This window comes from Alligator mississippiensis, chromosome 2 (genome assembly GCF_030867095.1).
Source record: "Alligator mississippiensis isolate rAllMis1 chromosome 2, rAllMis1, whole genome shotgun sequence".
NCBI lineage: Eukaryota > Metazoa > Chordata > Crocodylia > Alligatoridae > Alligator > Alligator mississippiensis.
Window position 1 is genome coordinate 141,321,878 of NC_081825.1, and position 15,863 is coordinate 141,337,740.

At 44.3% G+C, this 15,863-nt stretch overlaps 1 protein-coding gene across 1 annotated transcript in view; it reads right to left on the reverse strand.

The window, feature by feature from the left end:
• Positions 1–5,590: 5,590 nt before the first annotated feature.
• Positions 5,591–15,863, reverse strand: part of TNKS (tankyrase) — a 255,631-nt gene continuing 245,358 nt past the window's right edge. The window contains exons 24-27 of the mRNA XM_059722215.1: positions 15,393–15,498; positions 14,347–14,533; positions 12,417–12,573; positions 5,591–11,101 (exon numbers count right to left, since the gene is read on the reverse strand). Coding sequence (XP_059578198.1) covers positions 11,015–11,101; positions 12,417–12,573; positions 14,347–14,533; positions 15,393–15,498 — 537 coding nt within the window. The 3' untranslated portion in view covers positions 5,591–11,014. The remainder of the gene's footprint in view (positions 11,102–12,416; positions 12,574–14,346; positions 14,534–15,392; positions 15,499–15,863) is intronic.

Below are 15,863 nucleotides of genomic sequence, written 5' to 3' on the forward strand. Positions count from 1 at the left end.
TCGTGATCACACCTACCTCTCCTTCACGGGGCACAGGTGCGATCAGTCAGGCCGTCGGTGGGCTCTACTGCAAGCTAAGGTGCTGCATGAGTCCCACGCGGCAAGGAAGGTCATGGGGGCCATGAACTGCATGGTGCAGGGGTGGCTCGTTGGGCAGGCCAAGCTCATCCATGGGTTCATGGTCACCGACAATGGGGCCAATATGGTGAAGGCTGTCCATGATGCCAACTTTGTTGGCATCTGCTGTGTGGCACACAGCCTGCACCTAATAGTGAGGGATGCCTTGGAGGGGTTCAGGGCTGCTGGGGATGGCTCCGCCACCACTACCGCTACAAGCCAGCTGATTTTGGAATGCAGGAAGGTGGCAGGCTACTTCCACCACAGCATCAAGCTGAGCAACCTGCTGCACAGAATCATGCAGGATGTGGAGACTCAGTGGAACTCCACGTATCTGATGCTCCAAAGGTTGGTGGAGCAACAGAAGGCCATCCATGAGATGGCCTTGTTTGGGGAGATTGGGATCAGCGCCCCCCGAACAGAGCTGAGTGGGGTACCAACTCCCAGATCTTGTTGGTCCTCAAGCCCTTCCACGAGGCCACCGAGACCCTTAGCGTGGGCAATGCCCTCCTCAGCCAGGTGATCCCTCTAGTGAGGGAACTGATGAATCAAATGGAGAAGTTGCAGGGGATCAGTGTTCCTGGCTGGGGCAGGCTGCTGTCACCAGACGTGCAGGCACTGGTGAGGTGGCTGAAGGAGGGCATCAGGAGATGGCTGGATCCCTTGTGGTTCAGTACGGTCCACATGATGGTGGGCATGTGTGACCTGAGGGTGAAGGGGAGCATGTGCACTGGCAGCCCCAAAACCCTTGATCACTGGACACAGGTGCTGGTGAACAAAGTCAGGGAGGCCGAAGAGCAGAGGCGAGGGGATGTGGAAGAGGGGGATCCACTTTTCCGTGCCAGTGCTCCCAGCACCAGCACTAGCACCAGCACCAGCCAGTCTCCTCCATGCCAGCCACTGCCAATGTGGGCCATGGGCATGGCTTCAATGCTGGGATCCAAATGCACAAGACTCCAGCCTCGGGCAGGTAGCGCCAAGGTTTTGGTGGCTATCTCGCTGAGGATGTGGAGCCACTGGACTGCAACCCCTTGGCCTACTGGGCAAACCGCACCCAGATGTGACAGGATCTGGCCATGGTTGCCCGGCAACACCTGTCCTGTCCACCGACCAGTGTTCCAAGTGTGAGGGTGTTCAGCATTGCTGGGGATGTAGTGACACCCCACCACACCTGCTTGGATCTTGGTTTGGTAGAGCAGCTGGTGTTCCTAAATATGAACCCCCCACTGCTGGGGTTCCCCAAGCTCCACCTGCAGACAGACTGAGTGCCATCCTCCTCCTCACTCCGTCTGCACCAATTTCCTTTTTTGAGGTTTTGAAAAGCTGAGTAATTCCCCGCTCTCAGCTGGAGGGGGCACTAACTGCATTACCAGCCAGCAGGGGAAGAACATGTCCCTGCTGAGTTCATTCCCCTGCCAGGACAAACTTGGAGGTATGGGATTGGGGCAGTTTTTTCATAATACACATATAGACATATAAACACAAGATAAGCCACCACACACCATGAATAACATCATATGTCCAACACAACACAACATCTTTACTTCTTGCTGTCAATTCCTTTATAAAACGAAAGGTTCTGTGACAGCTCTGTTTTGGGTACCTTTGATGCGGCTGCTGCTGCTACTGGTGTTGAGCCAGCTAAGTTATTTTATCTGTTGTCACGTAAAGCGGAGGACCAGGCATGAGGCTGTAGGGGAGAAGGAGGCCTCACTGGGGCACGCTGCTGTGTTGTGCAGAGGCCCCAGCGCCAGGAAGGGCACACCTTAACATTCACACAGTGTCACCCACGCACATCACAAGTTTTGCCTGTCAGCAGCTTGGGGTGCAGGGCCCTGGATGACAGACTCCCCCAGCGAGACACACAGCTGGCAGGCTTCATGGCAGGGCCCAGAACTCAGGCCTGCACTAGATTTTACCCCCCTGTGCCCCAGGACAGACAGTCACCCAAGATCATCTCCTTGGCCCTGCATCTCAAGCAGGGCCAAGGAGGTGATACTCTCCCTCTATGTGGCACCGGTCAGGCCGCAGCTGGAGTACTGCATCCAGTTCTGGGTGCCGCACTTCAGGAGGGATGTGGACAGCATTGAGAGGGTCCAGAGGAGGGCCACCTGCATGATCAGGGGGCAGTAGGGCAGACCCTATGGGACCTGAACCTGTTCAGCCTCCACAAGAGAAGACTGAGGGGGGACCTGGTGGCCGTCTATAAACTCACCAGAGGGGACCAGGAGAGTTTGGGAGAGACCCTGGTCCCCCTAGCACCCCCAGGGTAACAAGGAATAACGGCCACAAATTGTTAGAGAGTAGGTTTAGACTAGACATCCGAAGGCACGACTTCACAGTCAGGGCGGCTAGGATCTGGAACCAACTTTCAAGGGAAGTGGTGCTGGCTCCTACCCTGGGGGTCTTTAAGAGGAGGCTTGATGTCTAGCTGGCTGGGGTCATTTGAGCCTGGTTTTCTCTCCTGCCCAGGGCAGGGGGTCAGACCTGATGATCTACAAGGTCCCTTCCGTCCCTACTTCTATGAATCTTCTACGAATCTATGAAGCACCCACCCACATGACCAGTTTTGCCTGTCAGCAGCTTGGAGTGCCGTTCCCCCCAAACCTCTGCACTGATCTTCTTGAAACTTGTTAGGCTTTGCGGCCTCACCAAGGGCTACCACCCCTGCCGTTTTCAGCCCCCTGTGGTGTAACACAGAGACGTGACGGGAGTTTTCCTTTCAAGAATTTGGGGTGCAGTTCCCCCCAAACCCCTGCACTGATCTTCTTGAAACTTGGTAGGCTTCACGCTCTCAGCAGAGGCTACTATCCCTGCAAATTGCACGCAAATCAGAGCTAAAATAACAAAGTTATAGGTATTTCATTAATCCCCCATTAAAACCTATAGCTGGATCTCTGAAGTGGCTCCAAAGCTTTGGAGCCACTTCCGCCGGATCAAAGTGGCAAACCGATCCAGAGCTCTGAATCAGATCAGTCATCCGAAGCAGCCGGATCGGATCGCTGCTGACTCACTCAGGCCTATCTGGCACCCCTACACCAATAATTGTGGATTCCAGTGAGGGTATTGAATAGGGGATAGAGCACTCAAGATATATCCTGCTGAATTCTCTCCTTCTAAAGCATCCACTCTTTGCCACTGTTGGAGACAGGCTACTGGGCTAGATGGATCATTGGTCTGACCCCGTATGGCAGTCCTTATTTTATGTCCCTTAATAGGGCTGCTGACACGCTGCTGAGATTTGTGAAGGAACACAATGGACAGCATCTGAGAGCTACCATTCATTTCAGTGCATGTCTGTTACTGAGATCCATTTCAAGATGCTGCTGTATCCCAGAATTGGCTGGATAGCGTGGATGAGAGCATCCACAGCTCCCTCAGCAGAAAGAGAGCAGGTGCAGCACATGAAATGGCAGCAGCCAAAGCACAATAGGATGCTGGCAAATGATTGCTGCGTGACTCATTGTCTTGTATATGGTGCCGAATGTGCCCAGCCCCCAAAGGGCTGTGTCAATAACGGCAGCCCAGTGAGGGAAAGAGGAGCCAGGAAACGCACTCTACAGTGTGGCTGGTCTTGAAGTTGCCTTTCCAATCTGAGCAGCCAGAAGCAGCAACAGAAGCTGAGACACTTTCTTAACCATGTGGATCTCGTGGCACCCTCCCCATGAGTACAGCTGTCCACATTGAGGTAGGTGGATTTCCCTTGCAGGAGACTACCTGTTGCTGAAGAAAAAGGCAGAGATATCAATACCAATGACACATGTAGGCTTCCCCTTCTTAAAGGAGGTGTGACCTGACCATGCAATACAAAAGAAAGCTAGGTACATCCTTCAAGGAACTATGCACTCTTCTATTGTGAAGTAAAGTTTGAACAGCCTATTGCACTCCCATTCCTCAAGCAACAACAACAAAAAATCTTTGAAAAATCCTGCCTAGCTCCCCAGATCATGGGTTTTGGCTATTGTAAGGAGCCTGATCAGAGCTGGAAAAGGCCAAGACCACTGCAGGCTGGTAATGACCAAGTGTTTAGTTTAAGCCAAATCAAAAGAAACTAAACTACAGGGTACGTACCAGTTTCACTGAACCAGGACAACACTGTATACAGGCAGGTACTGAGGCACTGAAGTGAAGAGGTCCAGAGTATCCAGTGGGAAGAGTGCTGAGAACAGGAAATAGTGGGTACCAGGGTCTCTTGAAAACCTGTTCCTAATACCTTGCTAAGGAGTTTCCAAAGGCTTATTTGGGAGAAGGCTAAGCATCATACCATGATCATGTACTGTAAGACTTGGATCTGTGGGGCATAGGACTAGTACACACTGTTCAGGGCTTAGTTTGGAAGCACATGGGCAGAGGAAGTGGGTTAATGGAGCATAAAAACGGTGATATTATAAATTTGTAAGAAAAAACAGATATTTTATAGCTCTCTAAAAAAACTAATGCATGGAGCAATGCATCAGGGGTGACACTGGTGACAAACTAGCAACACAGACATAGCAACATGGCTTAGTCTTGAGAGTAAATGCCAGCACAGTGGTTGTCCAACAAATGTCCCCTTTGTGCACATAGAAACCCCCTGAGCTTACAGAAATGGTGGGGATTTGTTCCCAAGATACATTTCCTGTGGCTGTAGGAGTGTGTTCCATGTAGGCAGATGGGATGGCACAGAGCAGTGAGGATCATGGTCTGGTAAGTCCTTTGCCTTTGCTTCTCCTGGGGTGGGCTGGGTGCCCTCTCTTTCTGGCATGGATAAAGCACATGGGTCCAGTTAGGCCCTTTCTGTTTATGCCCGTGACAAGGCTGAAATTTGCTTTCTGCAAATCTGCCAGAAGAGCTAGATTGTATAAAAGCCACAGGGCTTCTTCCCCACAAGTTGCCAGAACCAGGCACTGCTTAGGGTCCTGGGGTGTGCAGGGTACCGAGCAGCTTCTACCTGTCACCTTAGATGTGCCACTTTGCAATGACATTAAGGGTTATGTGCTCCCCCACCAAGGACTTTGGTTTAGCACCTTGTGCAGGACTGTGACTAGAAGGGACCAACCTTTATGCATTATCTCACTCACCTCTCCCTTGGGCTGCCAGGGTTTCTCTCTCAATGAATCCTTTACCAGCATATCACTGTTCAACAATCTCAACCCAAAAGCTGGCCAAAGCTTAGGCGTGTCCTAGCAAAGTCTTTGCCACTTGTGTGCAATTAAGTGATGATCTCATAAGTGAAACTAGAAAAGAACCAATTTCCTATTCACTCGTGACCTCATTAACATTTGAGCCTGAGCTGAAAGGCTAGTGCGGTGACTCTATGAGTGTGCATGGGTTCGTGCATCAAATCTGAAATCTGTCATCAGCTGACTAAAGGTATTCAAGTAACTCAGAAAAGCATCTTATTCTCAATGAGACCTTAGTATTTCACATTGCAGACATCTGAATCTACTTGCAGAATGATGAGATATGCATAAACATTAAGCTTTTACAGAACAACTGTTAAAAATGTATTTATTGAATTTTAAACTGTTACAAGTACTGCAGATCAGACAATTAGCCAAAGCACAATTATAGAACAAACTCAGTTGTTACAGAGATGTTATCTAAAGTTCCACCATGTAGGTAGGCTGCGAATCTGCTCATTGTCTTTTAGAGAGAGGGTAGAGGATGAAATAAATAAGTGGTATCCCAGCTCCAGATCATAACAACAAAGGTGAAGATTAGAGAAGATGGATGTCAAATGGAAGGCACACAAGAGGAAACATACAGGGCTAGTTATTAAGACAAGTTATACAAAAATCTAAAAACTCTAAGCCAAATACATTGTCATGGGGGATGAGAGGAAGCAATCAGAGATCAATACACATAAGCCCAAAAGGCTGTTGCAAAGAAAAGTCCCCAGAGCAGTTCCCAAAGCCGAAAATAGTTCTGCAGATGTTCAGAAGAAAGCACTGCTGAAATTACCTGGTAATACATAAACACGCTAATCAGACTACATCAGTAATTAACTTAAGGGAGCCAACACTAAAAATTGCCACCAAAAAATTCAGAGCGACAGAAATAGATGTATCAAAACAGTCAGATAATAAGCACTGACAGGCATATGTATTTGTGTAATGTGCAATGCATAATTTGTTTCCCCTTATCACCTACTGACTCTTGGGACTCATTTATTTTTCTCCAGAAGTTTCTCTCATATGCTGTGCCAGAACTTGGACGTTTCCTATATATCATATATTCAGATTTGTTGGGAATACTACAACTCATTTACTCTTTGTATCCCATCTACTTTAAAATTTGGTAGAGTGCCCACTGCTACATTACTTGAACATCAGCAGTTTTACCCACAAGTGGATTAAAGTCTAGAAACATTTCCAAAGTCATAAATTCCAGAAGAGTCATTAACAATTTTTTTGTCCAGAATTACAGTATTGTTTTACAACTACTGAGTCACAGGTTAGATAGTCCATGTTCTGGACTTCTGAGCTGTGCATACATTTGTACGTGGATACCCTGAAGCCATACAACAGCAAGGAAACTGAGACAAATTTTCCGCAAAAATGACCGGGATCCTAACTAACACTCCCACCTAACACTAATTTCATGTAAGTCTCACTGACAGTGCAAACAATCAGAATGTGTTCTGTTCATGACTTCTTTTCCAGCACTTGTACAAGGGCAAACAGGTCATATTTTGTAAGCAATCATATTGTGAATTCTAGGTAACAAAGAATTTACTGCTCAATAACAACCTCCTCTATAACTGCTCTAGAACAGCAGGATTTGGTGGGATTTGCTGGTATGGCAGAAATCCCCAAGGGTCTGCAGCTGTCAGAAGATAACAGAATGGAAGAGAGCAGGGTCCAGCTTAGGCAGTTTCCTGGAGTCTCTACTTGTCAGAGCAGATGCGTGCATGAAGACAGTTGGAAGCACATACCATTCTTGCCTACAAAACCCAGGGCTGTGAGACTTGGGATTCTGACTCTGGGAATGGCAGTTCTTTTCTCCAGGAGTTATTCAATCACTGGAGATAAAGTACCTACTCTGCATCTGTCCTCGCTGTCACCAGTGCCAACATCAGAGAGTAGAGCTTGGAGAGTTCTTTTTTAAATGAATTTTATTTCAGGCCTGTCCTATTAGTCATGAATAACAAGGTTTATGTCCATAGGTAAAATAATGGATGAGCTTCTGCTGCACACTGTGATGGTGTTGGGAACATAGTATTTTCTGGTTTGCTTTGTCAGAATGGGATTTGGTCACATTAGGTGCGAGAGAGATGAGAGATACACCATTCTTGTTCTCAGCAATCAAAAGCAACAATATGCTCAACAAACGCTAAGATGATACAGAGAGTTTGGAATAATCTTTAATGGAGCTGGGATCTGAAGAGATCAGCAGACAAAAAAGATACACCTTATGAAGGTATTGTACTCTTATTTCTGTTTTTATGTAACAGAAGTTTTGCTGACATTCCAGTTGCAATGTTAGACTGTAAAACTGTATATTAGCTACCTCATTTATGTGTCTCATTGAAACAATGCTAGTGGAATTTATTTTAAGCAGCACTTTTATTGTACTGGTTATGTGGCAAAGCATGCAGAAGCTTCACAATTCGCTGCCTTACAGGGATCCTGTTAAAGGCTGACAGGCCCAAGATATAACCCTGTTCTTTCCCCTCAGCCAAAATGCTTCCACAGATTTCCACACACAAAGTGGTAAAAGTCAAGCACATTCTGAAAAGAAGTCTGCTAGTCTCTTCATATCTTGGACTGAGTGTTTTCCGTTAGCTGGGCAGGAAAGGAGCTGCTCACAGCCAGTTAACAGAAATCCAGTCAGTGGAAACTGCCCATGCCCATCTGATGGGATGGCAGGGCTTGGGTTGTTTTTTCCATCTGGAGACCCTAGCTCATGTCCTGAACACTGAACTCCTCACGTGTCTCCACTGGTATTACAAGGTCAGGGATGCAATGTCCTGAATGCACTGGGAATGGATTTGCCCTTCCATCAAACACTCTCATGCTGAGACACTTGCAGGCCTTTTGGAGCCTTGAGCATTCTCACTGCTAGTGGCAGGTGTGTATGTGAGAGCATGTGTACAAGGTATGCGCCTTATCCAGGAAGGCTTACATGAGAGGCCTATGCACCTGAATGCCACTTTATAGGATAAAGAGGATCAAGATGCAGCAAATTCAGCCACTCAGTGAATGTAGCACCCTCCTCTTCTAAAAGGTTCTTCCTCTGGCTTCAGGTGTGGGCTCTGCCACTGGAAGCAGGGCTAATTTGTTATTTATTTTCAGCAGAACAAGTACACGGGCTGAATATTTGAGGGTCAATCCCCACATGGTCCAAGCTGTAAAGGAGCTATCAGAAAGTACAGCAGCCAAGAACCGCCCTCGTTTTCTTTTGCTGAGAACCATATCTGGCTTCTGCGATATGTGAATGACCTTTAGCAGATGCATCAGGCACATGCATTTTCCAATGTCTGGCCATGAACAATTACAAGACCAAGTCATTACAAGACAAAAACCACTGCAAAAGATTTCCTCACACAGCACCTTTACTCTGCACAGAACATCAGATACATAACACTGGCAGGTCAAAGATATTGGACCACATATTTATCTTCTAGAAGTTTAGGACTCCAAGCTGAAACTGAGAGCAGCCATTAGTTCAATTAGTATATTTGAAACAACAAACAACAACAGAATCAGGTGTGGGTTTTTTAAAGCTGTAAAGCTTTGAACTGTCACACCCATGTTAACCACTCCTCTTAACTAAGAAACACAACCGTTTTACCATTTAAAACTATGTCTAAATGGAGACGGTAGGCAACGCACACTTTCACAGCTATCTGACACTCTACTGCAGATGGCACACAACCCAACCCATGGTTAACTAAACATAAAACCCTAAATAATGAATACAAAACTTCCAAGCCCAGTTATGACCATTTGAATTCTAACACTATTAAACAAGTAGCCAAAATACAACACACAACTTGTGCCACTGAAATTTAGTTAAAAGGACAAGCAGGTCTGGTTCTGGTTTGGACCTGAAGAAGTGTTTTTAAGAGAGTCACAAAACCAAACTCAGAATCATATGTCCAGTGCCAGCACAGCAGACTCATGAAAAATAAAAAAAGGACTAATAATCGCTAGAACTGCTGCTTCTAACCCTTTCTTTAGGTACATAATATAAGAGGACGTGCACTTTCACAAGTCTGCGTCAAACAACTAACTTTATAAGTGGTAAAATTTGCGCTCTGCCAGAATAGCTCTAAAATTCTCCCTCATTTTTCTATGGAAAATGGAAAACTCCCTCAGATATTTTTGCTTTGTTTGTCAAAAAATCCCTACAAGGCCTATTCACAAGGATATGGATATACTTGGAAAGTAAGCGCAACACTATGCTATCATTTCAGTACTTTTTGTGGAGAAAAAAGCATTAGCGCAAGACTTGTAACATGGGCAATTTAACAGCTCTGGTTGTTAGGCATGAGTAAAATGTACAGCCCTCTTAGATTTACATTTTGCACTGCATAACAAACACTACAGGGCACCTCGTGACATAAGGTGTTACAAAACAAACCTTAAAATCATTTGATTCTTTTACTTTCTCCTCTCCAAATTTGAGAGGTATAAACCAAACAAGGAGCCAATATTTGCTGGTGCTAGATTAGCATCCTCCATGTTGGACATTGGTTTTATAAGGTATGAAGCAATGTTTGACAATAACTTTCTTCTACCCCGGCAAAATGAAATCAGGAACGTGTAAGGGGGGATTAGGATGAACGAGCCCTGGCTTTGTTCTCCAACTGATGTTTAAAATCAGTGACGTACAGGTGGAAAGATAAATGCATTAATTTTTTTAAAAATGATGTAAGCTCTTCAATGCTGATGTTGCACATGAAGATGTGACATGAACCCAACATTAAAAACCCATCATTCTTACTTGTGGGGGCCTCTTCAACACACACCTGGGTTCACAGACGTGCACACAATATTTTTGCTTTTTACCCAATAATTTCCAGCTCCTATTAAACCATATGCCACGGTCACTCAAGAACATTTCACAATCTTATCAAAGCAGTCTTATTAAACTTTCATTTATAGCAACAGCTATAGTTTAGCCAGCAGAGGGCGATGACGTGCTTCATAAAGTTTTACCAAGCACAAGAGGCAGCTTTATATAATTGATGAGGCTTGTGAATAATTCCTAGAGATCTCCCTAGAAAACTGACACGTAGACTAAGCAGCAAGTTGAAACATGATTTGCTTCTACCCTAAAGTTATGCTTGTAGCTACATTTGCTCATTGAAGTGCAAAAGACCCCTAAACTGAAAAACAAGACCTAGCCCCTTCTTGGATGAAACTCATATTGCATTGTTAATGATTTAGTCAACCTGACTTTGTGCAAAACATCTTTAAGAAGGTTCTGGCTCAATTTCGGAATATAAAAGTAGTAAAATAAATAGATAAGATCACCTTAAAACACAGAATGGATGCCGTAGGCTGAAAAGAAATGATGGGTTTAATGCAATTTATCTGTAAATAAAATAACCAGAACAGTAGTGTTTGAAATATTAAAATGTGGAGTAGTACTGGTTAAGTTTTCTGCTTGTAGAATAATGTTCCCAAAATCTAGATCAAAGCCGCATTGTAACATGGTTACTGCAGTGAGTATGAGCCTGAGATATGTTATTAAAAGGCAGTCCCTTGTAAACATTTCCTCAACAGGAACAGTAGCAGTGGAGCCTGCATCAGTTACTCATATTATATTTCTCAATATAGCAATGCTTTATAAAAGACATACAGCTTATTTCCAAGTTGTCAAGAATTTTATACGATATTGATTTTCTGAAACGCACATCACACAGTCCAAGATTTAAACCATATTTTTCTTCACTGCTCTACAGTTACTAGGTCTTTTGCTCTGCTGCTGTTGTGGTCTGTGAGGGAGCTTCTGGTTTCACAATCTGGTATGTAATTAGGTATTCTGGGTAAGCCTGAAAATAAGCGGAGAAACAAACCATTGCTGTATGCAGGGTTATGGACAGCGAGTTAAGACTTTGAGCTTCATTTATTCTGCAGCATGACTGTACTTTAAACAGTAACAGGCTACTGTACATCTGTTACTGTAATAATGATGTTTCAGCATTAACACTGGCCTCCCACTGTCTCCCATTCTTTGTGTTTTTCATTTTCCTTTCACATCTGCAGACACCACAGCTCTTTCCATTGGGTGCGCTGTGCGACTACTTCCTCTGCTCCCACGCTGCTTTTTTGCCACTATTCCTGAGCAGGAGAGCAGAGGGGAAACCAGCAGCAGAACTAGATGTCTACTGGCAACAGATAATGGCAGACAAAGATGATTTTAAGGGCCTGTTTTCTCAGCACTCGGTGCCATTGACAATGGGAGCTCCTGACACCTGAACACTGACACCCGTATGGTTCCACGTTTTTAAACAAGATAGCATGTTACAAAAGTAAGCATGTTAACAGTTTTTAGGGACTTGTACACAGTAGTACAGAACCAGAGTTAATATAAAAGCAGACTGAGAAGTGGAATAGGATCTGGCTCTTAGGGACCAACTAAAATGAGGCAGAAATCTTGACAAAAGGAGGCTTCTTCCTATGACCATTACACAATGGATGGGTAAATGAAGCCTACAACCACAGTGTTATATATGGTCCCCTTCTTCCTAAGCTGATATGCTGGCTTAGTTATAGCCTGTAACTACCTTAAGAGTGTAACAGAATACAGATTCTAGCATCTGGCTGGTCAGCTAGTAGTCACCAGCCAGGGTTCTGTTTAGGGATGTGAAAACGTTAAAAGCAGCAAGGTAAAATACCGAATGGACAACAAACATCTAACTAAGCTGTCCTCCTAGCCTCTCACTAAGGGTTCTCTGCAGGCACTGCACTGGCTGGCTCTATTCCACTGAGTTGTGGATACAGCATTTTGGAGCTTTGCTGAGCTTGGGACTATGCATAGGGCTTTTCAGATATTCAAAATAAATGGATGATAGAAAGGAAATATGCTAATACAAAGCAAAGAGGACACTGGTGTGCTTGTCCTTTTGGAAGCTCTAGAAATACTAAAAAGGAGGAAGAGGAATTCATACACAGCTGAGGCACAATACTACATGGATTAATTAGTGTAGCTCTACGGGAGACAAGGAAGCTATTTACCCTAGCTGCAGATCTGGCCTCTGCTATGCCCTGACCTGCAGACTAGCACACAGTCCTGATATATGATACAGCCACCGAAAGTCTTGGTTTTGCCCATTCTATTATTCTAAAGCTTTATAATCCATGTACCTGCTCTCCTCTGTAGATAACATATTCAGCATATGCAAGTCCATTCACGCTTGGCCTGCCAATTACAGAGTGATGCCCCGGAGGGGCATGAGCCATTTTCATTGTACTGAACTGCAGGAAGGATTTTCCAAGCGTCACTCTACAGAAAAGCATTTGTCTAAGAGGAAGATAAGAACAGCGCATTAAAAAAAATCTTGCTGCATCAGAAGACAACTCTAAAAACCTTAAAAACAATCCCAAACTTTTGGAGTTTTAATTTATTCAAAACCACTTCCCTCAAGCTTTCATAAAAGACAGTTAAGCACATACTTTTGTAATGAATTATATGAGGCAAAGCAAAACTCTACAAGAACAGCATGTCTTGATGCATAGCTGACTCTGTTCAAGTACTCATGTGAGGCTCTTGCTCCATGTATTTTCAGCTGAGCTATTATAGGCTGCTCAACTTTAAATTACCTCACTCCCAATGATTAGGGAGGAGAGGTGCCAAAGCCTCTACTCTACGAAGGCTGGTGACTTACAAACCCAGCTGATATACTTCAGTGAGAAGCAAAGCCAAGTCAGTCACACTCACAAATTTCATGGATTTCTACTTTCTGGCACACCACTTCATGTTGGTTAATTGCAACACATTCAGAGTGAAGAGTCATGGTTCTGTTCTGCCAGAAGAGACCATTTGGGAAAGCAAGCAACTTTAAAGATTGCTTGAAGTCCAATCTGCATTGTTTTCCATGACTTGCTTAGTTTCCAACCTCACTCAAATAAACCACTGTTCACTTTTATTTATGCCCACTGTGCACTCAGGATTGGTATCGTATTTCCGTCCTGGTCATTCAAGTATCCATATTTGCTTATCTGTGCCAAAAATGCGATTTATGCTCAGGCCCCTGAAGCCTGTGTATGCAGTTGGGGAGAGGGAAGGGGACAGGGAGAGACTACCTGTGTTTTGGCCCCATAGTTCCAGTGACTTGGCTACCCACCTGGGAAGCCAGAGACTGAGGTCTGAGGCCCCCCTGAACCAGAGGGAATTTAAATTTGGGCCCCTCTGATTTCCCAGCACAGCACTCCAATTACTATACTACAGATCAGCCATTATCCAAGCCCTCGCTGGTATTCTTCTGTCCCTTGTATTTAATATAGTCATGGGGAAAACTGGGTGGAAGGGGAAGCTCCTACCTTACCAGGAGCACTAGCTCAACACTGAGCCCAGGCCCCTACTCTTTCAGGCCAGCAACCACCTCCCTGAACCACACTGCCACTAGCTTTCACTTCTCTCCCTGGCCCCTGTAAGTCACACTGACTTGTGAATTACAGCACTGTAATGGGAAATCAGAGAGAAGCAAGTTCAAAGCCTCTCTGGGTGAGGTGGAACCTAGAACCCAGGGCCTCTGGATCCCTACGTGAGGGTCATAATCATTTTGCTATTATGGGCAAAAGACAGGAAGCTTTTCCCTCTCAGCCCTCCTTCACTCCTGAGTCTGGTAGTCATGTTTTTTTGTTGACAGCATTTCTGGTATCTAAGGTCTTTGTGCATCTACAAGGGCTGCGTGTACATGGTCAGCACACAACCTACTTCCATGCCCAGTCTGTGCAATGTACGCCTGCAAGGCTGCAGGCATAGGCAGCCACGAACAGAATTCCAAGACGGACTTGTCATGTTTGGAATCTTAATGACCGGAAAGGCACATGTGGACACACAGATGACTAGGAATAAAAAAGAATGTCACTTCTGGTATCTAGATGTACATTTCAATCTTCCTCAAGACCTACAGCATGTATATCCCTGTCTGTTCAGCCTTGACAAAATGTAGGCTGGATTTTCCCAACCATGATCAATCTCAAGCAGCAATTCTTCTGCTGTAATTTATCCTTTGTCCAGAACTGTAGAGGAGGCCAAAACTGCTGTCAGCCAACTCCACTACAAACTCACCTGTGGCAGATGTAACAGGACCTGTCTTTGTGTGTTGGGCAGCCTGTTCCTCCCCCAATTCCATACACATACTGGTTACTTTTAGAAGAGTTTTCTGCAAAGTAAATTCCAGCTCCAAACATCCCTCCAATGTATGCATGTCTTTCATCAAATCCTTTGTGAATAATAGCATTAATAAAAGGAGATCCTAGCAAGAAGAGAGAGGGGAAAAAATCAAATGGTATTTGCATAGATAGATTAGAAACCAAAATTATGGCAAACTTTCTCCATTAAGAGGATACTGTTTGTTTATAATACATAAATAAAATATCTGAAGAGCCATTCAGTGAACTGAAAGGAAGGCCATACTTGATAAGCTGCCATAAATGTGTGCGACTTAATGATCATTATCATCACCCTACATTTGACTCACATTTCTTATTCCTTTCATAGATCTTACAAAACATCTTTTTCTTCCCTCAAATTGCAGTTTAATTTATCTGACCCAATATACTCATTTTTCAGGGATCAATTTACTTAAGACAGGCTGACATTATCAAGACAACTGGACAAAAGTGAACCAGTTGTTCACTACATAGAACCAACATTTACTGTGTCCTGTGCTATTGTTTAAGCTATTCCTGGAACTGTCATCTGCAGGCATTTCTGGACAGTTCTAGAGAGCATCTTGACATCATCTTTGTTCTTTCTGTAACTTCGATACGTACCCCTTAGTCTCCCTTACCGACACAGACATCGTGCCTGCTCCATCAGCAGCACGTCTCTCTTTCCTGACATTCTTTTCTTTTATAGTCATAAAATGCCCTCCCTATTTTAGTCATAACAGGTCCCTCTAAAATGGATGGACATTTTTTAACATAAGTCTACATATACAGTATAACTTTTTGACTCAAAACTAACCCAAGGCTAAAATCCCATACATGTTGCTGGTGTGGGACAGAGCATACTGAAATATAAGCACAATGCAGGATGATGACAAGAGTAACATTTATATTTTCTGAAATTTTTGGAAGTAACGAAGTACAGAACAGAGACCACATCCTCACCATGAAACAACATGCGTTCATTGTGATGGTTATGGTTTTCCTCTGAGACCTCTTTCTGTCTATGACAGAATCTCTCCCTCAGCTTCTTGTTCACAACCTTTTGAATCTATGGTGGTATAAAAACAAACAAACATAATTAATTTGTAATGATATATCATTTCATACAACACAACAGAATTTTTTACAGGGAAGGTACAAGAGATATAAACCATATAAGAGCAAACTGAAGTACTGCATTTATTGCATTCGCTTTGAAAACAACATTGCTAAAAAGGCAGAGGTGCCACGACAGAGGGAGGCTGCCCAAAACTTTCTGCTACAAAACCCTGTTTTCAGCTACTCATGATTCTCACAAATGATTTAGGCTGACATTCTCCATATCAGGGGAATGCCTCACACTGGCCTTTTTTGGCCAATTACTGGTTGTGACTCTCTGAAAAATGTTGTTATGTAGGGATGTGATTGTTAGAG